The sequence below is a fragment of the Phaethon lepturus genome, unplaced genomic scaffold (assembly GCF_000687285.1).
Source record: "Phaethon lepturus isolate BGI_N335 unplaced genomic scaffold, ASM68728v1 scaffold39680, whole genome shotgun sequence".
NCBI lineage: Eukaryota > Metazoa > Chordata > Aves > Phaethontiformes > Phaethontidae > Phaethon > Phaethon lepturus.
Window position 1 is genome coordinate 31,078 of NW_010510569.1, and position 23,992 is coordinate 55,069.

Consider the following 23,992-nt stretch of genomic DNA (forward strand, 5'->3'; position numbering starts at 1 on the left):
GAAGTAAGACAAGCCTAGATCCTTACCCCCCATGGTGAAAAACTACAGGAGGGTCAGACTGCATCAAATTCAGCAGAAAGCAAATCCAGAGTTATGGGAACAACCTGGTGTACATGCAGGTTATCTGACTTGCACTGAGTCTTTCGGTTCTGTGAAGCTGAACTTCTGTAGGTAGGCAAAGGACTATTAAGTCTCTTTTTCTTCTGATGATTACTTAGCAACCAAAAGAAAAATCTGTTCAAGGAGAGAATTATTTTTGTGTCTCCCTCAACAGGCTTTAAATCTAAGACTTCTGTTGTAATATCTTTATGCAAGTCTTGGGGTTTTTTTTGTTTTGTTCTTGAACCTGGTATGATTAGCAATGCTCATTTTGTCAGTGCTGGTGCACCTACAGGAATGCAGTGCAAAAAAAAAGGATTTATTCTGACCTGGGAAGTGAAATAGATATTCTAGTAATAGGTTTAAGTTACGTAGTGAGGCCCATATTAGGAGTTCATTTGTGCGTGGAGGGGAAAGCAACCAGATTATATCACATTTCCTTCATGCTCCAATATTAATCTATTGATGCTATGCAATAGTATTAAAATGGAGGGGGGAGGGAGCATTTGTTAGAATGCTTGGTGTGTGCATCAGTACTTCGTGTCCTCTATGCAGAAAGGCATTCTTGAGAGCATATTAAAGTAAGATGAAAAAATATTTCAATTAATAAACAAGTAAAATAGAGGAATTCTTTCAACACAAAACTAGAATGTTAAGAGGTGGGTAACTTACTAATATTGATTTATCTATTGAAATCATGTTTCTGTATAATTTATAAAAGAGTAGAAATTTATTTGAAATCTGATTTTTTTAAAAAACAAATCAGTACCATTGATTTTATGCAGAGATTGTTCCCTCTGCAGTTATAGGGGGTGGAAATGTGCGTGGAGTTATTTGTGTTGCAGTTACCTAAAAGGAGTTGCCTCTGAAGAGTTGTTCCTTCTGTTAATAATGTTGTAAGCAGCAGCAAATAAGCAAGTAATCAGAGGGTTTTATATTCCTTTCCCTTTGGCTTTTATTTTCTGAGCAAAAAAATCCAACTACTGATCAATTTCTTAGATGTCTGTTAGCTGGAAGGTATTTATTGATCTGCCACTTCAGATGGCTCAATTTTGTGAACTTCTTAAGTTGTAAATGCTCAAAATCATATTGATGCTCTGCACCAGGTGTCTGCTTGGTGACTGTTCAGAATGTTGGAATTAAAGTGTTCTTACATGATTAAACTTATTTTGAGATGTGTTTTTATTTTGATTTCTTTTTCTTGTCAAAGATGAACTTGTACAACTCTGTAAATGCTTTTACTAAAGTGAATATTATTAAAGGACTAAAATATGACTGTCAAGGAACTGAATGTTGTTTTGGAAATCTTCTATTGCAGTGAAGGTTTTTTTGAAGTTTAGTGGGGCCAGTCCCAAACTAGTTGAAATGACGTGAACTTCATTAGTTTAATAATTTATATGCTTTCCAGCTGCATGCCAGTCAATTTGAGAGTGTAATTTTTATTTTCATTGAAACATTTTTTACTGAATTAGGTTAAAGCAAATTTATTTTACGTAAACCTTCAACCAATGAAACCATGCTATTGAGCAAAGTTGACAAGGTAATTAGACTTACCTTTCTTTGCATGTAGAAAAGAGGACTATTTGAAGTATTCCTGTGTATTTTTGCAAGTTGATCTATGATCTGGAGTTTGGTTTAGCTAGGAATTTTTCCTCGCTTTAGTAATTTAAATTCCATGTTCTCTTATTTTTAGCCATTTCTGCTTTTGAAGTCCAGCCATTTTCAACTGAGGTCCAAGAAGGTGGAGTAGCTCGATTTGCCTGTAAAATAACAGCAAACCCTCCTGCCACTGTGACATGGGAAGTGAATCGAACAACTTTACCTTTAGTCATGGACAGGTATGTAGAGATACACATTTTAGAATGTAATTTATTTTCGGTGATAATTTTGAGCCTGCTACAAGAAGAAAATATAAATACCTACCTGCAATGCCATTACATAAAAAAGGTTCCATACGTATAGTATGTCAACCATGAAAATAGCTAGTAATAGCTATGTTGTTAATGAATTTTAAATAGGTGTTATGAGTGCAGACCAGAATCACCCGCTATTAGCCACACAGTAGTCATTGACCTATGGTGAATTTTGTATGCAAGTCATCCTCAGGAATGGGAATTGCCGTGGGATGCAGAATAGGTGGACTTTGGCTGTGGTGGTGGTTTGAACTAGCAGGATTGTTTTCACAGAAGAATTGATGCTGAACCTGCTTTTCTTTAGTGGGCCAATAAAGAATTATATGTACAGAAAATTGAGTTAAAACACGTTATGTTAGGGGAATTCTGCGCAGGGGCACTTCTCTTGAATTGATTAACTTTAAAGCATACAGCCTTATCCCTGCTAGGTTCTTTCCCTGTCCAGATTGTATTCGTTGAACCTACTCCCATTCTTCTTGACATGTAACTTTTGCTGAACATGTCTAAGATACCTAGCATGCAAATGAAAGTAAAGAGAGAAACATAAAAATTGAAAGCATAGGTGGGTTTCTGGGAACAGTATACCAATTATGCTGGAAATTGCTGCCAAAAATTAGCTAACCTGAATAGTATGAATGTAGTAGCTGGCTAAAAAGGTTGGAGTGGTTGCTTCTGTGGGTGAGAAAGATCTGCTTGTTGTAAGTAAATTCCTCTGCTCTGATCATGATGCTGGGGGGAGTCTTGCCTGTAGTTCAGAAATGCAGGGAGGCGAGTCATGTATAGAGAATGTTTTTGAGTCTCCAGCCTGTTGTTCCCAGGTCAGTGTAGCAATGGCTGTTAGTAAATCAAGTAGTTAATTCCATGCTGGTGTGTTCAGGGGCTGAACGTTTATCAACGTTTCTTTTTTTATTTCTGTGACAGGATAACCGTTCTACCCACAGGAGTTCTTCACATCTATGGTGTTGAACAGAAGGATGCTGGGAATTACCGATGTGTTGCCACAACAATAGCCAATAGACGTAAAAGCACTGAGGCAGTGCTGAGTGTTATTCCAGGTACTCAGAATGTGAGGTTTTTTCAATGTCTTTATATTCTTTTTTACATTATAGCAAAACCACTTACATGTGTTGAAGAGCTGTAACTGTCCTCTGAACCACTTGCCCAAATAGTAATTTTGCTTGCTTGTATCTTGTGGCTAAAATATTGTTCAATGTAAGCTTCCACAATTACTGAAATAAGGCTTTGGTGTAAACATAATTTTAAGCATCCTTGAAAAAAAGCCGTGTTTTATTTAATATTTAATTAAGTTTTTGTTTAATTGTTCTGACTTTCTTTGATTTTTTTTTTTTAATTTTTTTTTCCCTCCAAAGCCTCAGACTTGAAGCCTTTTCACAAGCCATCTATAATAGCTGGTCCTCAAAACGTTACGGCATCTCTTCATCAAACTGTCATATTGGAGTGTGTAGCCACAGGGAATCCAAAGCCAATCATCTCATGGAGCCGGTTAGGTAGGTCTTAAAATTACAGCATATGACCTTCAGCATGTGGAGAGGAAGTGAAACTGGAAAGAAAGGATTTCAGCAATTAGGTTATTTTCTAAGGCTTCATATAACAGGTAACAATTAGTAGGTTAGGTTAAGTGAAACTTTTAGTTGCATACTTTCATACTGCTGTTAAGAAGCCCTGAGGATTTCCAAGGCTTTGGACTTCTGCTGTCAATCCCACAGTGTGGGCAAAGGGTCAGGTAGGGTGGTGACCTCCAGGGGTCTGCGACTCGGAGTAGAATCAATGGTGAGTTACGGCAGGTTGGAGTGGTTGCACCCTATGAAAAAAATCCTGTAAATGTTTCTTCCCTCTCTTCTTCTTAGAAGCACTATGTGAATGTGATTTGGAGCTTGTGTTAATGGGCCATTTAGACTATGGGTGCATATAGTCAAACCCCAAGTAGCCTGCCTGGAAAGGGGGGAAGAGAGGGAATGTGATAGGAATAATAACATTCATCAGTGCATCACATTTTTCCATGAAAATTACCTCAGGTTTTATTCTGACATGTACCTAAATGTGAAAGTCAGGATTGTACCTATAGAAGCAAATCATGGAAAGTTTTCCTACATTTTTATTTCTAAAAGCGGGAGAAATAAACATATCTTTCCTGGTGGATTCAGTGGCTCTTGTAGCTAAATGAGTAAGAAAAAAGTTACCTAACAGTCGTAGAGCATTTGCTGTGACAATAGAAGAAAACATCTGGTAATCAAATATACTTATTTTATCCCCAGCATAATTCAGAAGGAGATAGATGATCCCTGTTTGTAAAGATGATGTGGATGTTGGTAGTGATGAACTGAATCATAGTGCAAGGCAATTGGGAGGCTAACTGAGATGACGACATTAGTTTTTTAGCGGTGATGGTGAATTTCAGATATAAACTACTTACCAAGTGGTGAGACCCAGTTACCTGAATGGTCAAATAACTAGAGTGAAGAGCAAAGCACATGCCAAATGGAAACCTCTGAAAGCTCATCTGTGATTTCTCTTTGCATCTTTTGACTTTTAAACTCTATGCCATTACTGCCTAGGCAACCCTATTTAGGTAAGTTATTTAGATTACATTGAACAGCTTTGTAACCACAATTTTCCCACTCTCTCAAATAGACCATAAGTCCATTGACGTCTTCAATACACGTGTCCTTGGAAATGGGAACCTCATGATCTCTGACGTAAAGGTGCAGCATGCAGGCGTCTATGTCTGTCGAGCCACTATTCCAGGCACGCGAAACTTCACGGTAGCAATGGCAACTCTCACTGTGCTGGGTGAGCCTGCTTTGACTTCCACAGTGTGTTTTAACATCTCATGTCTGTCCTGAGCTGTGCTATGTACTGGGCTGAATCTTTATCTCAAACATAGCACACTGAGGGCTGTAGTAGACTGCAGAAATGAAACGGATCACAGAACTGTGGCTGCCTTCTCTCTGTTGACTTAGATAAAAAGTGTGAGATACTCCATGTTTGAGTTATAAACTAGCAGTTTATTTGCACTTGGAGATATCCAGGTGCAATGTTTGCTCTAGCAAGACAGGCTTTCAACACAGAAAAGAATCCCGTAACAAAGCAGAAATATGTAATATATATGTATACTTTGTGAGCAGTATGTTGTAGGCCGGAGTTTATGATTTTTGTATTATCATAAATGCATAAACAAAAATGTGTAGAAATTTTGCTATCTGTGCAGATAGTCTGTATCTTCAAACAAATGTGCTTTGTTTACATGGAATGTGCTTTCTGTGTGGGTATATGTGTGAGTGGCCTGAGGAGAGAGGTTTGTGTATGGAAATTTCATTATTATTTTGACTGTCCTTGAATTTGTGGGGGCTTGATTTATTTTTTTTTTCCTCCTCGTTACTTATCTGTAGCTCCACCTTCATTTGTGGAATGGCCAGAAAGTTTAACAAGGCCTAGAGCTGGTACTGCTCGTTTTGCCTGTCAGGCAGAAGGAAATCCTGTCCCCAAAATTTCATGGTTAAAAAACGGAAGGAGGATACACTCTAATGGTAGAATAAAAATGTACAACAGGTAAGATTACAATTGCTGTATGAGAACTGTGCTAGTGATGTGCTACCAAAGGATGAAATTCCAGTAACTAAACATAGCCAAGCAAGATATAACTCAGGTAAACATGAAATTGGACATTAAATATGGTTATGCACATTTCCTTGGCAGAAGGAATGCAAATTAGTCAATAGCTAAAATCCTCAGCAAAGCTTTTGTGATTACTGCCTTACCTGAGGGGAAAATTGAAGAGTTTCACCAGAGTGCTCTAGATTTACAGTAGTGTAGCAGAGACCAGAATCTTGCTAGTTGTTTGAGGCTCAATCTCACTACTTCTGTAGAGTGAGCAGCTCATATTAAAGAGTTGGTTAAGAAATGACAACCCTAGAGCTTCTGCTTTTTGCAGGTGAGGAGTAGATTTACAGGTTTATTTTCACTGTGACTGGCTTTGCAGGCATAAACTTAAACATGGATTTTGAGGAAAACTTCAAGTTGCTAAATTTCACAGCTGCACATCCATTTCTAATAGAAGAGTTTGTGGCGCGAAAGTCAGTTATGCTAAACTCATGAAGCAGACACAAACATATCTGTTGTTGCATCATGTGGAGCTAAATTTATCCAAGATGTGAGCTTTTTTCCCCCTTTTTTCTTCCTTTTGGCTTCAGTAAGTTGGTGATTAACCAGATCATTCCTGAAGATGATGCCATTTATCAGTGCATGGCTGAGAATAGCCAGGGATCTGTTCTCTCCAGGGCCAGGCTTACGGTGGTTATGTCGGAAGACAGACCCAGTGCACCTTACAATGTCCATGCTGAAACAATGTCAAGCTCAGCAATCCTGCTAGCATGGGAGAGGCCACTGTATAATTCAGACAAAGTGATTGCATACTCTGTGCATTACATGAAAGCAGAAGGTAAGCAGTTTGATTTCAATACTATTTAACTACTTGTATGTGGTAAGAACTTGAATATCCTTGCAAAGACTGTCAAATTTGAATTGGTCATAACCAGGACTGCATCAGAGCATACCAGCTTATAAATGCATGTCGTAATGCCAGCAGGCATGCTTAGGGAAAAATGCTTTTGCCACATCATCTCATTTGTGCGACTGAGTGTTCTTCCAACACACCCTTGTCCAATCACTCCAGTGAGCAGGTTTTGAAGTTAGGAATGGACTTTAAAGCCTGGGGCCTCTATACTACTGTCTAGGTTTCCTTATGTCCTCAGGAAGCCTAGTCTATTCCTTGGCTGTGCCTGGCAAGGAAGGATAGAGCATGCAACAGAATCATGGAGTCTTACAGAGTTGAACTTTTCACCAGAGGTAGCTCTTTTGTCTAGATCCCCAAATTCTTGTGACTTTACTGGCTTTTGGAGTAGAATAGTTGATACTTTATTGGCTTAACTATCTTCTCGTAGAATGAATATTGGCTGAATGGTAAAATCTGCTCTCCTTTCATCCCTTGGTCTCCTATAGTGAGAAAAGTGTACTTAAACTGAAATAAGCTGAAATAGCCATGAATGGTTTATCCTAGTCTCTGAAATGATATATAAATTCCTATATAAAAGAGAATGGATAGTTAGAATAAAAATGAGTAGCTAAATATTTTAAAATCCCTTAGCATTATGTAATTGCTTTAAGGTAATCTTTAAGGTGATAGAAAACAGGCATTTTTTGTAAGTGGGAGAAGTGGTTGCCAAACGACTTGAAAATTTGTTAGATGCGTGGCTTAAACTAGGATCTGTGCAGCTCTGTTCTCTAAGAGTGATTTCTTTTTCCATTTCTATTCAGTTAAGTGGTTTATTCAAGGACAGGACTGCAGATGCTCAGCTCTGTGTGGAATACCAGTCTGCCATCTGCTAAGCAGAGGACAGGAAAGACAGCTTAATTACTCTAATACTGATGCAGGAATAGCTGCCTTTGCTTTTGCAAGTGGGATATTTCAGGACACAAGAGAATTTTGTCTGAAGGAAGGAAGGAAAGAGTTTTAAAAGATAATGAGGACAAGAGGTGTGGGAAATTACCCCCTACACTTTCAGTCACTGAGGTATTGTGCTCACAACCCCCTTTTAAACCTAGTATGAATAAAGTCACACTAGATAAGTTATCTGGGTAATGGTGTGTCCGGTGCCAGCGTAGAGAGCAGAGGCTGGGTAACTTCAAAGGAAACTGGAAAACTGTCCTTAGGGAAGTGTGTATTTGTGCAGGAAATACTCTTGCACAGTAGTGAAAGGAGGTATCTTCTGAAACGTGTTTTCTGTAAAGTAGTTTTGCAATCGCTGTATTTGCTTGCTTATCCCAAGGTTGTATCTTGTGAAATGAGATTGTAGTGTGTCTTGGTTTAAAAAACAAAACAAACTCTAAACAAAAGCAACCAACCAACCAAAAAACTCTGATTTATTTGAACTTGTTTTCTCAAATACCCGTTTTTTCATCTTTCCAGGCTGTCTTGTGATATTTACTTTATCTAATATAATGCTGTCGTGCATCCTTTCACATTAGTAAAGCAAACCACACAGGGAGAGTGGGGAGAGGGCTGTGTTACGAAGAGTAATTACACTGGTGGGAATCAAAATGTAGGTGATCTGCATGCGTTTTTTCTTTGATAACATGATTAGGTAGTGCCAGAAGATCTGCATCAGGACATAAAACCACATTTGTCTCGTTTTGTAGAAAAAAATGTTGAGCTTCAAGGGCTAGTGGACTGCACTTCTGTAAAAATAATTGCTTTCTAATTGATAGTCTGTAAACCTTTCTGAGGATGTTGCCCACATATCAGAGGCATTATTGAAAACCTAGAAAATACCTTTGTGAGAAAGTATCACACCAGCTGTCTCTCAAATGTAAATTTAGAAGCAACTATATTTAAAGAAATGCAAATTAAATATTAAGGAAAATCTTTTGATGACATTTACACCATACCAGGCCATAGAGGTGCTAACATAGACTGTTGACATTGTCAACACCTTATTTACTCTGTAAGAATTCTGGATAATTATGTATTAATGTAAATAGTTTGTATGAATGTATTGGTTTCATTATTCCTTTCAGCCTCTCTTTCCCCAGTCTGCCCTCACACCATGTTTCAGGCCCTAATGAAGATTAAAAATTATCTTGGATGTATCTGACTTAACAAGAATATCCTACTTGCTTAAAGCTTCTCACGTGTAACTTTTTACTTTATACATTTATGTTCATATATTGCTCTCTTGTTTTAGTTAGGAACCACATTTGTCAGTGTGAGTAAAGAACATATTGCTGCAAAAGAAAGACAGCGCTTGTTAAGTCTCCTAAGTTGTACTGATGCTTTAAACAGAAAGGAAAACTGGATAATACACTAATCATATGCAGTTTTGTAGAGTTTTTTTCTGTAGACTTCACAACGTGGTAGGCGCTTTCAATACAAAAGATACCATCAATCATCATTTAATTTCACAACTCTAGTATTCTGATGTTTCACTGTAAAAACAAGTTCAGGTCCTATTTAAAAAAAAAGGTTAGTGTTTTAATCAAGTTAGTTGAAGAAACTAACAGGTGTTTTTATTGTGTTTTTGTTTTTTGTTTCTTTAAGCAGAATATTTTACATTCAAATCGGGGTCATAGTAGCAAGAAGAATAAGGGTCTGATGAGCGTGCATGTTGGAGTGTGTTAATTCCTTGTTAGTGATTTAGAAAAGGCACAAAGGGAACACTGATTGTAGTGGAAGGCAAGCCTTGTTCTCTATTATGGCTGTTTCATTAGGGCCTCTGCATGAGGCCTAGCAATCCATTCAATGAGAGAACAAGTCCTTTTAATTTGAGCTCAAGGATCTTGTTTAGCAGGTCAGAAATCGTGTCTTGCAATTCCTAATTAACAAGCCATTAACTAGTCTGTTGTGAGATGCTGGTAATCTTGTCTAATTAAAATGCTATCAAGTTAATTCATAAATGTGGGAAAACTTAATGATGGAATTTGCCTTTCGTTTTGTTTATAAATTCAGCTGTGAAGAGGAGGAGCTGGCTCTTACAGAGTTTTGATTAAGTTGACATGCACTTGGTGTTAATTGTTCGTTAACACAGCAGCTTTCACTGCACTTATTCCACTTTATAGCCTTCCTCTATAGGAATAAAGCCCAACAAAGACAAGGACTGCTGCATGCATTGCTATGCATATTTTAATGTGAATTGCAGAGATTTTTTTCTTTTTTTTTTTTTTTTTTAACAGCTCACTAAGGAGCCAAACTTTTTTGAAGCTCATTCTGGTCTGTTCTTACTGGCCTCTCTCCCAATTAAAGAAAAAAACGTGTCAATCAAATGTAATACAATTTGCAGGGCTAAAATGAGATCCCTTTGCTGAATAAATTCTGTTTGTTTCTTTTTTTGGGGTGGTGGTGGTGGTGTTTGTTTTGTGTTTGATGGAGTGGAGCCCTCACATTCCTCTCAGTCTGCTATAGAAAGGCTCTGTAAATAGGTTTTGGAAAAAACCTCCCTGACTCTAAACAAATAGATTTAGAAGCTCGGTATGAATGATAAGGCTATTAGAGCTTGTCTGTTGTGTTACTGTACATTGGGCACAGTTTGTTGTGACAAATTCTAAATAGGGTTTAGAATTCCATTCAGCATCCCTTATTCAGGAAAATCTTGAAACACCATAATCTACACCACAGCAAGACACAGTTACTACTGTGAATAAAAGAGCTTTTACTTAGTAGGTTTGAAAAAATAGAGGTAGGCTGGGGAAGAACATGAAATAACTTTGTAAAATCTTAAAGCCAAGATACTGTGATGTTTAGGGATTATCAGGAATTTTTGTTTGTTTTATGCCAGGTTTAAATAATGAAGAGTACCAAGTGGTCATTGGAAATGATACAACCCATTACATTATTGATGACTTGGAACCAGCCAGCAACTACACCTTCTATATTGTAGCTTATATGCCTCTGGGAGCCAGTCAGATGTCAGACCATGTGACTCAGCACACCCTTGAAGATGGTAAGACAAATACCACTGCATGAAGTGAACATTTTTAGTTGCACTGAATGGAAATGTGCAATCCAGTGCAAACAGCTCTAGAGCATCCCAAATTTCTGTTGACATCAGTGAGACTTCTGGATACGTGCGATGTAAGATTGAGCCAGCTAATGAAAGGAATAAGAATAAAAAACATTCTGACAGGGCAACATTGTGTATTACACGGTGTCTTTTTCTATGTTAAAAGACATTTCATCAAATGATGTACATAAGTATTCTCGGTCTTCCAAGAACTCCCTCAGTGTTGAGAATTTGATGATAGCCTAGGATTTAGTCTCTATGACTCTCCTGGGCATCTGAAATATAAATCAAACCGCACACCCACTGCATCTTTTGCAAATTTTGAAGGAAATTTTGGAATAAAAATTTGCTATACCAAAAAAAAAAAATTAAAGGTATTTCGTTTGATATGGAAGGTTTTTTTGTTTGTTTTTTGTCTATGTGCTTGTTAGTAGAATCAGAATTTGTCAAAAGACTGTACTGACTTATTTCTGTGCAGACATTAAACTAATCTGAACACCATGGCAACAACAAACTGTTTAGTATAGTTCATTAGAACTGCTTGATAAATTCTAATAGGGTTAAGCTTTGGCACCATGGTACATTGTCAGTTCCAGCTGTCTGCCTGTCTCTTTGCCAGGAGTTACTACCCTCACTAAATTGCTGGCGGAAGAGAACATGCACTGAGTCTTCAACAGTAAAGGTTGTTGTCTATACTCAGTTTAAGCTGCTGCATCTAACCTTGACAGTTTGTCAGAACAGTAAGGTGCTGATTGCCTTTGATTACTGCTGGCAGTAATAAGAGAAGAAAGTCTTGAGGGCCTTACCAAAAGGAGCTTGCTAAGGCTATACTGCATGCAGCAGGTGAGAAGTATGAGCAGTGTCAAGTTATCTTTAAAATAAACAAGAATCTACAAAACTTCCTGGATTATTTACTTTTACATTACTGGCATCTCATCATAGGCTAAGATGTCAGATGAGAATTTTCCATCTCTCTTTTCCTTGAGCTCAAAAGCTTTGTCTTTTCCTTTTTAGTTCCCTTGAGAGCTCCTGAAATTAGTTTGACGAGCAGGAGTCCTACGGATATTCTTATCTCTTGGCTGCCAATTCCTGCAAAATATAGGAGAGGTCAGGTGGTTCTGTACCGTCTGTCTTTCCGCCTCAGCACAGAGACCAAAATCCAAGTCTTGGAGCTTCCAGGGACTTCAGATGAGTATCTCCTCGAAGGCCTGAGGCCTGACAGTGTCTATTTGGTTCGTATCACTGCTGCAACAAGGATTGGCTGGGGAGAGGCATCTTTGTGGACTTCCCACCGGACTCCCAAAGCTACAAGTGTGAAAGGTAATTCTTAACATTACCAGCAGCCTGGAGATGGGGTCAACCACAAGCTTCATTTGAAGGCTACACATTTTTCTCACAGGTAGTGCAAGGATATGCATTACATTACATGTTCTTTTTCTGGTGATCTAGAAAGTAGTGTTCTAACCATGATTCTGTGCATAATCTACAAAAGCTTCTGATTCCTTTAATAAATTAAATGCAATTAATACATAGTTTCAGGATCAAAAGTTGAAGAGGAACTAATCTGTCTTATAAAAGGCCTTATATGTGACAGGAGAAGGAAAAGCTGATATATTATTTTTATGTCAATCTTTGATTGTTTCCACATGTCGATGTTCATATGTTCGAACATAGGAACATCAGGAAACTTTAATTCATGTTTGTCAAATGTTCAAATGTTTTAGCTTGTAGATTCATTTCCAGTGATAACACGGTTTTATTCTCTTCTACATAATTTGAATTAAAAATTCTAACAACTCCAAACCCCATTGTTATTCAGTGTAAATACCTTTCTGCAAATTGGAACACTACACATTAGCAGTGTGTACAGGTACTTAAAAGATTGGAGTTGATGCATGTATGTCTATTACAAACAAAATGCACATGTATTTTGAATATGCAAATTGACTTGATAGTTGAAGTCTAATTTAAGTTGTTATAATTGAGCTTTGGATTATGTTATTATTTAGTAAGGTCATGCAGAAGAGCATTCAACGTTGCATGGATGGCTTGAAAAGATGTTAGATTTGAATTTGTAACTTTATTTCTTAGCTGTAGTCCACATCCATCCACTTTGGATTTCATTGAGTTTTGACTACTATAGCAAATTATTAGCATTTGATGAATTGTGATGTTAATCACACTTGCTCTGGCTCACTTTAAAACAGGAGGTAATTTTATAACTTCCTTTGAAGTGTTTTCATTTTTCTTTAAAAATAACTACTGTATAAATCTAATTAATTAATTAATATGCAGAATTAAATTTAGGACAAAACAGAATAGAAACATTTTTTTATTAGAGTAGCTTAGAGGGAGTCAGATATCATAATAAAGAAATAATTATGTGAGTACACAGATGACCTAGAATCTAAGTCTTGAGTGAACTTTGGACTGATGGGCATCCAGATTTTTGTGTGAAAATTAGTTTTTTCTAGAATATAAGAATATTATATATATTTCTCTAAAACCAGCACCAAAGTCTCCTGAGCTGCATTTGGAGCCTATGAACTGTACAACTATTACAGTACAGTGGCAACAGGACTCTGAGGACACTGCAACTATTCAAGGGTACAAGCTGTATTACAAGGAAGAAGGCCAACAGGAGAATGGACCGATTCTGTTGGATGCCAGTGATCTTGAGTATACTGTCAGTGGTTTAGGTGAGTATATAAAATATTTCTTAACTGTTCCGGAAGACAGCAAAGTCAAAAGACATCTTAGAGAGCTTAGATCATTAGACCTGTAAGGCAACAGTGTTAGGTTTGGCCATCTATTTTCCCAACAATAATCTTTGCAAGCTTGAGTTACGCTGCTGATGGAATAATCCTCTTCCAAAATATATGTTGTACAACACTTAGATAACTGGATCTTGTATATTTTGTGTAAGTTGGAAGAAGGACACCCAACTACTTATCACAAGATACAGAACTTATGGTTAATAAATACTGCTACTATATGACATGTCTTTTTAATATTCAGTTTAATACTCATTTTTTTCTGCTTTTGTGTTTATGCTTGATCTAGTAACAGTGAAAGATTAACACAAAATACCAAAGTTTTTTCTCTGGTATTTGTAGCTTTTGTTGCAGCTATACTGCACAACAAGCATTGCTTGCTCACCATAGTAGCAAGTAGCCCTTGTGCATGTTATTATCCTGTTAATATTTTTAAGGAGTACTGGTAAATATTTGCAGGACTGAGCACAAAGATTAGGGCACACAGCTTGCTGAGTCCCACTGGAGTCTTTCAGTTTATCATCTGACTCTCCTCCTGCAGCTCTTGTGATGTATATTAATACAGATATGTTAGTGTTATCCCTAGGTAGAAGGTGCTTCTGTTTACATATGTAACTGATAATTTCTTTCATAAAAAGATGTGATCTATAATGTAATCAGCAAAAGCTATATAGGACTTGACACTCAGTGTTTGAAGTGTGTTGAGATAGTTTACTGAAGGGTAGTGTGGAGAATTAATTTTGACTAGATTATCAAAACTGACCTGCAGTCTTAACTATGTCAGACAGCCTCTTGACCATGCTCAGATATTCTCATCTGCTGCATACAGTTGAGATACAGTTTTAGGGGAGATTTGAGGAGAGCATTCTGGTCTGTTAACTGAACAACTGGCCATCTGTGACAATTTCTAGCCAGAGCATCTGGAAGCAGCTGACTGTTTAACAGAGCTGTGAGACAAAAGAGCAGTGGGTTAACAAGGTGTGGTGTCTGTGTGTCCTAGGACATAAATGCAGTTTTTTGGTCTTCTCATTATGGAGTTACAAAGTAGTAATTTCACACACATGCAAATTTATTGACATCATATGGATTTTCTCAGTATACTAATCCTCCTCAGATTAAAATATTGTTTTATAGAATTATGTTAGAATGTATGTTATGTGTGTGTGTTTATTGTTTTTTCTTTCCAGTAAGCATGTAGACAGAGGAGAAAACAAAAGCAAAGTGAGTTTGGGATGTTAAAACTTTCACATGCTCATATTGCTAATTGAATTACAAGAAGTGTGAGCATGGAAGAGTTCATGTGCTTGAGTTAACCATTCAGTCATGGTGCACCTGATGTCTTGAGTGTTCATTCCTTATCATAATTCTAAGTATCTAAATACGGCAACCAAAACAGGATACATTCCATGTAATCTTATTGGCATAATTTATATTTTTCACCTATGCGTAATTTATGCTGCCACAGGTTAGATCCACCGAAGAATTTTTTTTTAAAAAACTTCAGTAGGTATTGAGGTATTTGAAATATATATCAAATATGTGAAGTTTTCCTGCGTAAGTTTCTTTGCTTTGGTTTCTTATTTTTGTTTGCTTTGTAGCATTTATGGGAAAAGGCAGTAACTGCTACAGCTACAAAAGATTCAGCTTGGCACAGGAAATTTGATTAGGTCATGATTTTCCACTGCCAAGATGATTACATATGTTGAAGCCTGGAAAGTTCACACAGACTTCTCACAGTGACAGTGCCTGTCTGACTACTGTATTTGCCCATTGAGAAGCTGCCTGTTTGAAATGCTTGTGCATGCTAAATTGTTTCATAGAAAACAGTACTCGGTCAAGCTTCTTCTGCCTGTGGCAGCTGCACATGTGGAGAATACAGCAGGTAAAATTACATGTAATTACACAAAGACTGTAGCAGCATCCACACATTAAGAAGAGACTGATTTGCTTTTATTTCTTGTGAATAATCTAAATCATTTGGACCAGCTTATTTTATTTATGCATTTCAAATTTAAAATATTACTTATTAGTAAGTGGTCCTACCTGGTAGAATTTGAGATAAAACAAGGCAAGCCACTGTTCTAGGTTTTGTGACTATGGTAAACTGAATCTTCATGAACTGGACAGAGGCTTTGAGGACTAGTGTTCTGTCATCCATTTGCCTCTCCTGAGGACGCTAAACTACTGATTTATTGACAGCCTCTTTAAAATAAATGTCCTTATTATGAGCTACAGGAATTAGTAGAATACTGCAAGTGTGAAACCTGGAGGGGAAAGGTGTCTTGTTAAGATTTTTGGTTTCATATATGTTGGATAAAATGGTCAAAAGAAAAGGTTATTCCTATTTTGGAAGAAAAGGTTATTCCTATTTTGGAAGAATATGCTATAATAGTATTAGGTGCTTCCTAGACCAGTGTAGGTCTACCCAGTTACTTTGTGTATTTCTAAACTGGATTATTTAGCATGATAGTCACCATGTAAATAGAACTAAATGATCTGATCAGAGTCAGGGCTGCCATTCTCAAAATAAATATCCACAGTTTCACAGAGACATTTGTTTGTGTTAAAGGTCTTGGCATTTATTTTTCAATAGCAGATCGTTTCCTAGTCCAGTGTAAAATTCCATTATCACTTGAATTTGCCACAGGAGCAGACCCTTGGGTGCATACCATGCATTTTTGCCTCTATTTTTAATTCCTCCTTTGCTTCCTCCTGCTCTAGAAAGTTTTCCCTAACAGAAATCTTTCATTGTAAGACTTTGAGTCTGCTGGTGTAGTCCTGTGTCTGTAACGTTTCAGAGTATGTGTGTTCAGAACTGAGCTTTGTTGGTGGAAGAGTTTGTTTGGGAACATTCTTGCTGTGCAACAGGAGAGGGATTGGCAAAGCTTGAAAGTTAAAACAAAGGGACTGTCCAGAGAAGCTCATCTCCCCCTGTAAGTGTCTTGAAATTATTTTTTTCAAAGAGTATTTTAAGCATGTGCATATGCATCTCTGCCTCAGTGTTATTGGTACTCGCTACTGTGCTAGGTGGACTGTTTGGCCTCTCACAGCTCGCTGGATTTGCAGCTGTATGACTGATGGAAAGGTAGAACCTATAGAAGAAAGGCAGTGACTCAGAAGAACCCATTTTAAGCCTATCTAGTTTATTGGAGCCAGGAACTCTTAATAACTAGGGTGTAACGCTGATGGGAATCTTATCCTGGAACCTACATGTCGGGTGAATAAAATCAAATCCAGCTTCTTTGTTAACAAACTCTAGAAAGCGTGACCAATTCTGATGCTTTAACACAAGAACACTGTTCTTCAAGCTGCCTGGAAGTCTCCCTCTGTGAACTTTTTCTTTATTTTTCAGTTCCTATCATTCTAGTAATTAATTAAATGAATGCCACTGGTGATGGAGGAATGCAACCATTCTTGTGCCACTAATGCCTTCTATACTTGAAGGGAGGGAGGAAACAGGAACTTACTCTGCTAATTCATCCTTCCGTAGTTGCTGTCTGGGACTTGTACCACCTTGAGTGATGGTAGTTACGGTGAGGATTTCACAAAGTTGCACTTTGGTGACAAGGCTAACCTAGGATCTCGGGAAATGCACATGAAACCCTGAGGCAAACAGGTTGTGGCAGAGATGTGCACACCTTAGGTGCTCTTTTGTTTCTGTTGCATACAAGATGATATCGCAGTAAATAACCATTTTCAGGCAGACACCTTAGGGGATGGAAAAACTGGTCTGTTAGCTTTGGTGAAAACGCCTTGAGCGTGGGAGCCCACATACCTTGGCCTTTCTCTGGTGAAGGCCCCTCCCCAGGAGAGCCTGCAGAGTGGAGTGTCCTGCTCTGGGAGCTGCAGCCCCCAGGAGCACCCCTGGCTACCCAGGGCTTGGGACTCTTGCAGGCTGGAAGGCAGTGCGCAGAAACTGCCAAGTGATTTGACCTTGAAATGGAAAAATTTTTTAAAAATTGGTTAGTGATTCCTCTGAGGCTTGGAGACACTGCAAGCTTGCTCTCTGGGGAAGCTGCTTCTATGCTGACTGGGGTCATCTAAGCTGTTTAACATGAGGGGCCTCACAAGCCCCTGCTGCTTTTCCTTGGTACTCCAGTTTTACATTACCGAGTGGCATTTTCCCCTGCCCCAGTCTAGTTCTTTTGGAAAAATAATTAGATTGTCAGACCCATTTGTGCGATTTACTCCCAAAACCTTGGTCTTAATCAGAAGAACTTCCCTGCCTGAAAGCTTTTGTATGTCCTATCTTTTTCCAGTTGCAGAGAGGAGAAATAAAGGGGAGTGCATTTCCCTGCCCTCCTTGACTTGAACAAGATTTCCAAGTGAAGAATTTGTCACAGTCTAAATGACACAAAGACACGTTTTGTGACCCTGCATGGCACTCTCTGAAAAAAGGGCTTGTGCTGAAGGATTAGTCAACTATCTACTACGCTTAGCATTCCCCCAGAGACATGGCCTTCAGTTGTTTAATCTCCCCTGGATCTATTTATATCGCTTTACAGCCATGATTACAGCTAAGCTTTAGTCCAGGGCAGCAAAGATGACAAGGTGATTCTACAGTTTATAAAAATTGAATAAAGGTGTGTAAGAAGAGTCAATGCAAAGAATTTCTCCAATTAAACTGCCTGATGCATGTCACCCAAGTGTCCCTTGTAATAATTCTGTAAAAGTGCTTATGAAGTTTTGTAAAGCAGTTGATATGATGGTCAGATATGACACAGTGGTTTTGTTTGCACCGTATTGCAAGTGGATATGCTAGGAAAATGTAAATTTAAAAAACTTGTCAATGCTGTCAAAGTTATAGTTATCTTTCTCATTAAGAACTGCAAATGCTGTAATATTCAGAAGGAATACTGAAGAGCGTTATATGTGTTAATTTAGTTATTTCTGATTGCTAGGGCTATAATTTCAGTTTTATCCCAAGTTTTATTGGTGTCAAAATGTAGTCTTACATAGTTGCATCTGAAAATTCTGGGGTATCCAAAATTGCATATGTAGGATTTGATACTGCTTTTTGGTTATAAGTTGCTGTGGAAATTTAGCTTGGGATTCCCATACAAATCAAGGAGCCAGGCATTCCTACAGTTTCATGAAAGACACAGGTCTTCTCCCTCAACACTTAAATTTTTTTATTTATTTCATAATTAACTGTTCTCAAATGGCATTCAATAAAACATAATCTAGTATTACAGATATACTTTATTTCTGCCTGAGGTATTTTATATCAGATCAGACATTCACAGTTAAGGAAATGTTGATTTGAGGAAACTACAGCTCTGTTTAAAACAAAAAATCAGAAAAAATTACTTTAGTTCTTAATAAAGATCAACTAAAAGCTTAGTTTTTTTGCTTGGAAAACCAAATGATAGCACTGTATGCTGTATATACTGTAGCCATTATATTTACATGGTTACATAGTGGAAAGTGTCTAATAGCTCAGTAGGTGACCAGGACAAATATTATCATTTATTTCCACTGTTTACAGCTAGGTCAGTCTAGTGTTTACTCACACTGATTACATCCTTAAACTAAACCTCTTATCTGTCAATTCTCCTGATTGTGTGTAGGCAGGCTTGCTACTACTACTTATCAGCTAAAACATAAAGGATTTGCTGGGAGAGGGGAGGAGGAATTGGCCATATTGCACAGTTATAAACCAGAAACCCTAGAAGTAGACTGGGCATGTTTAAAACCAACCTCTTCCTCAGCTAGCTGTGACCTCTCTGTCTTTCGCAGACATGGAGTTTATGTATGTTTGTACTTAACAAACCTGAGCCCTTGCCTAGGCCTGGTATGATAGTGTGCTTCTACTACATGTCAATAAACAATGAGACACACATTCCTTCATAATCATGAAAGGCAGACCTGTCACCACTCTAAACGAGCCTGTCTTCCAAATGCAGACATGGCATATGTGCATATAATTTTTTTCCTTGTTTTTTTTTCTTTCAGAGTTTAAAAGAGGAGGGGGAGAGACCCTTATAGATTAAAAGAGAGAAGAGAGGGGGCTTAATTACCCTGTAACTTTTTTTTACCTGCAAAATATTAAAGCAAATGCTGCTTTGACAGGCTTTTGCCTCTTATATACAAGGAACCATATTGCATTTTACAGGCTGTAAGTGTAAATAGAGATCAAACTGATTTTTTTGTTCTGTTTTGTTGTCGGAATTTACAAACTGTCACATCATGTTTTGTTTCAAATGTATGTCAGTGCTAGTAATTTCTCTAGATACCTTTGTAGCAGAGAGGTCCTTTTAGATTCAGTTTTACTGTTCTTGCTTGTGTAACAACTAGGTTGGGTGGCAGAGGCAGGGAAGGAATGAAACCTCTGTCTTATGCAGTGTTTCTGATTCTGTACTTGTTGGTCCATGTGCAGCTTGATGTGTACCAGGACAAGTGATTGGGCAGTATCAGGAGGTTGCATAGTGCAAACACACTGTCATGAAGTGACCAGACAAACTGATTCGCAGACTCACCTGCTTGGTTCATGCCTCCCTTATGGAAGAAAAATGCTATACTGCTCTGTTCAGATGAAAAATTGATTCACTCAGGTTGTAAATTGAATTCCAACTGAGCAAAACTGAAGCTTGTGTTTAACTATGTGGTCCTTTGTTGGAGCTTATTGGCATGGCATCCATTACAACAACCGTGCCTTTGGCTCAGCTTTATTTAAGCACTCTTACACATGATTGACTGGAATCTTAGATAAATATCAACTTGTTCTGAGCAGATTTGCTCAGGACAGGCCAGTTATCTATCAGCTGCTAATGCTGCATACTTATTATGCAGTTCAAGTGCCACATCTGTAAAAATGTAGTACCTTCCTTTGTGTGTAGTTCTGCAATTATTTCTTTTGCTCTGTGCAATATTGAAGATTTGTATCCTACTTGCATATTTGCACTTCAATTTTAGTTCTTTAAAAAAAAGATTACTTTGTCATATATTCTTTCTGACAGCATTTAACTTTGCCTCAATCAAAGAAATTGGATTTATCAGTTCTTTTTTAATTCACATCAGTTACTTCTGCCCATGTTTTTGTTTTTTTTTTTTTTGAAAGTAAATATTATTTTTATACAGTTCATTTGTAATGGAAAGCTTTAATTAATGTTTAATGTATTTGTCAATTTTAAATTACATCATCAAGCCTCTCAATAGGTTACTGATTTAGCCAGTAATTAAGTTCAGTAGGCGCTGGAATACTGAGATCTGTAACATCTGCATTAGCAGCATACCTGGTTTTGGTGTTGATTAAAATGTTACATATGACAGACACTAAGAGGAATCTCTAGGCTGTCTTTAAATTAACTACAGAGTCATGAAATGGCTCTAAACCTTATGGAAGACTATTAATTTGTCTGCATGCTAAGCACTTAATCTTGGGTCAGAAAGATGCATTATTGCTTTCTTAGGTAAGATCTTTCAGAAACACGTAGATTGTGTGTTGGAAGGATTGCCTAATATATTTTTATGTAACTTAAACATGCTTTCTGAACTGTTCTGGTTTGAACCCATTTATCTGGGTGGATAGTCCTGACATCCTCATTTAAACATGCCTTGACTTTTGCAGTAATTAATTTCAACTTCCCAAGCTAGTGGCTTTTTAAAGGGGAAGGACACGGTGAGGGAGGAGATACCCAAGTGCAGAATAAAGATTGAGTGTACTGTACTTCAAAAAACAAAATAGAGTACTAAGACCAGTTAAGCCTGGCTCTTTAAAGAGATAGTGGGAGCTGTCAGGATGAGGGCAGTTTAATTATTTCATGGGACAATGGCTTGTAGCAATTTTAAAGGTAAAAATCTAAAGATACAGGCTTTACTGAGGCAACAGGAGAGATTATGTTCCATGGGCCCACTCCAGTGGCGTGGAGGGTCGTTGCCTATTTTTGAGAGACTTCCTGTCTCTATCAGCTGTCCCTCATAACTGAGGCAGTTTTTTCTCTCAGGACATCAGACTAATTATGTCACAACTCGAAGAACTGGAATCAAAGGTGCTGCAAAGCCTTGGAAATAGGACGGGGAGATTTTTTGCACTCTGGCAAGATAACTTGCCAGCCTATAGTAAAGTAAAATGTGTCAGCATCAAAGTATTTAAAGGTAAATTTTCAGTGGTGGGAAAGCGATTAGAATCTTGCAGGAAATGCTTTCTGCTGCTCTGTGTTCTCAGGGTAGAAATTCCACTGTTTAAAGCTAAACCTGTGGGGGAATTCAGTTGGGAAATTGTGTCATGTTGATTGAGTAACAGTTAGGATGTATGCAAATAGTGTTTCATTGTTCATTTGCTGGAGCTGAGGGTTAAAATTTGCTTCATGAAAAGGACATATTGATCACTCTTTACATCAAGAAAGCTGTGAATAAATAATAATAAAAATTCTCAAAATTGCTTTTGAAATGTTTCTAAGTATCGTAATATTACATATATTGTAGTATAATACATACAATATTACAATTACAATATGTAACAGTATACATTTTAATAGCTATAATGTAAAAGTGACCAATAAATAAAGATTAATTTCTTGGAAGTGGAAATCAAGTTAAGTGTGTACCAGTGTGTACCCCTCTTTAAAGAGAAAAAAGAGCAAGCAGTTAACCATGGCAGGAATGACTAGATAATTGCTCAAGTTTCTTAAACAAAACAACAAGTAAGTCAAACCAAACACCCCCCGCCCCAACAACCATGTACATTCCCGCTATAGAACCTTTTTTAGATTTAAACCAAAATTTAAATACAGTAGTGGTTTGTTTTTTTCTTTCTCTTTCTTTCCTGAAATGAGAGGATTTGTCCCTGGGAGACAGCATTATTTAATTTGCTATTTATTGGACTTCATTAGTAAAATACTTAAGTCCTGGATTGCGAAGAAACTGCTCCTTGGAGAAAGCTTAGAGAAAACTCCTGTTATAGGAAATTAAATCAACATTGTCCATTAATCATACTGCATGTCAACCCCCAGACCTCTCTTGATTGTTCTTGGTGAATGTGAGGAACCATTAGATGTGTGAGGTCCTTAAAGGTCTGAGTAAGTCAAAGGGGAAGAGTTTAAAAAAATGCCACCATTAGCACATGAAAGAGACTTCAGAGTGGACAGAAGAAAACATTTGCTGTACAGGGCTAGTTACATTTCTTAATTCCTGCCGCCCCCCCCCCCCCCCCCTTATTTAATTATTTTCTTCCTTTGTTAAACAACTATCCAGATGTTGTGATCAAAATGTTAACTTAATTTACCCTGAGTTTTTTTTATTAACTTTTTTTGGGTCATGTTACCACTCGTGTTAGTTGTATGGGAAAGGTAATAGTAGGGGCTCTTTGCAAATTCTGTGTTAGTCATATGTAAATGCACTTCTAAAACTAAGCTAGTATATTTTCTGGTAGATTTCCTGCCTTGAGTAACACCTTGGTTATATATTTGCCATGATGGCATTATTGCTAGTAGAAGCACTTTTCTATTTTGGGAAAAGATGCAATTATGGAAAAGTCAATGGGTCTTTTTTTTCAGGCTGCCTGGAGTCACACTTTTGTGGCAAATGAAGAGAGGGTATGCGGGAAGTGGGGAAAAAACACAATCTTGTGTTGGAAGAAGCAGCTCTTGCTGTGAAACTTCTCTTCCAAACCTGGAAGATTTTTTTCTACTAAAAAAGTTTAGTAGAAATACGTTTTGCATAAAAAGTGTATTTCAGCATTTATATTCACTTTCTCAGTTTTTTTTACCATTATTGTAGCTGAATATTGTGCCCCAACTCAAGCTGATTATCATTACAAAACAAAAATACTTGTTACTGTACATGTTTGTAGAAGCTGGGACAGGGAAATACATTCTTGATCCTGTTTGGTAGATCAGTTAGACTTGAGTTTTCTGCCTCTTGTGTACATCTAGTTGTGCATGCTGTGGGTCTTTGTTCAACTGACACATTTGTATATTCAGACAAAGGAGATATAAAATATTGTATGCAAATAAGTCTTGAAAATGTGGTCTGTATATCAGATCCCAGGGCTTTTTTTTAAGGCAGTTGAACTGGACATGTTTAGAAGCATAGGGTAGGACTGCGTATATGGGGGAAGAGAGGCAGATGGGTAGATGTTGCACTGCTGTGCCTTGTGTCTATTTACCCATCAATTCCCCACTTTCTTCTTTGTATATTTAAGATGCAGGGAGGGATGCGCTCACAGCCTGTTGCCTAGCTCTGTATCTATGTGTCTGTATTTGCATGTGTATATAGAAACTGCTGGGAGAAAAGTACGGTATCTTCTGGCTTCCTGATCCACTTAGCCTAGTCTTAGTCTAGTCCAGCACTTCTCCTGTGGAGAAGCATACCTCTTACTGTATTAGTCCTTTGTATTAATTTTTATTTTCATGTTAACTCTTAATATTGACTTAACCTCACCTTTTTTCTCTATTCATGTCTTTTGGTCGCCTTCTTACTGCTTGTCACCTGCCTTTATCTAATTTGTCTTAGTTTTCCATCAGTTTTTGCCTCGGTGACAACCACTTGCCTTGGAAAACCCGTAGCTGTAGCACTAGTAGGCAGTTAATTTGTACTGGAAAACTTTGCTCAGGGGTGGCTTGGATGTATTAAGTCTTTGTGTGTTATCCAAATAGCGTAGACAGGTATGCATGGGCTGTGATCGGCAGAG

The 23,992-nt window shown here is 37.7% G+C and overlaps 1 protein-coding gene across 1 annotated transcript in view; it reads left to right on the forward strand.

The window, feature by feature from the left end:
- Positions 1 to 1,792: 1,792 nt before the first annotated feature.
- The window catches only part of PRTG (protogenin), a gene marked incomplete at its 5' end in the record, with an annotated part of 48,431 nt that continues 26,231 nt past the window's right edge, over positions 1,793 to 23,992 (forward strand). Inside the window, 9 exons of the mRNA XM_010297468.1 lie at positions 1,793 to 1,937; positions 2,934 to 3,067; positions 3,383 to 3,520; positions 4,665 to 4,823; positions 5,423 to 5,582; positions 6,224 to 6,471; positions 10,361 to 10,525; positions 11,600 to 11,905; positions 13,096 to 13,284. Coding sequence (XP_010295770.1) covers positions 1,793 to 1,937; positions 2,934 to 3,067; positions 3,383 to 3,520; positions 4,665 to 4,823; positions 5,423 to 5,582; positions 6,224 to 6,471; positions 10,361 to 10,525; positions 11,600 to 11,905; positions 13,096 to 13,284 — 1,644 coding nt within the window. The remainder of the gene's footprint in view (positions 1,938 to 2,933; positions 3,068 to 3,382; positions 3,521 to 4,664; positions 4,824 to 5,422; positions 5,583 to 6,223; positions 6,472 to 10,360; positions 10,526 to 11,599; positions 11,906 to 13,095; positions 13,285 to 23,992) is intronic.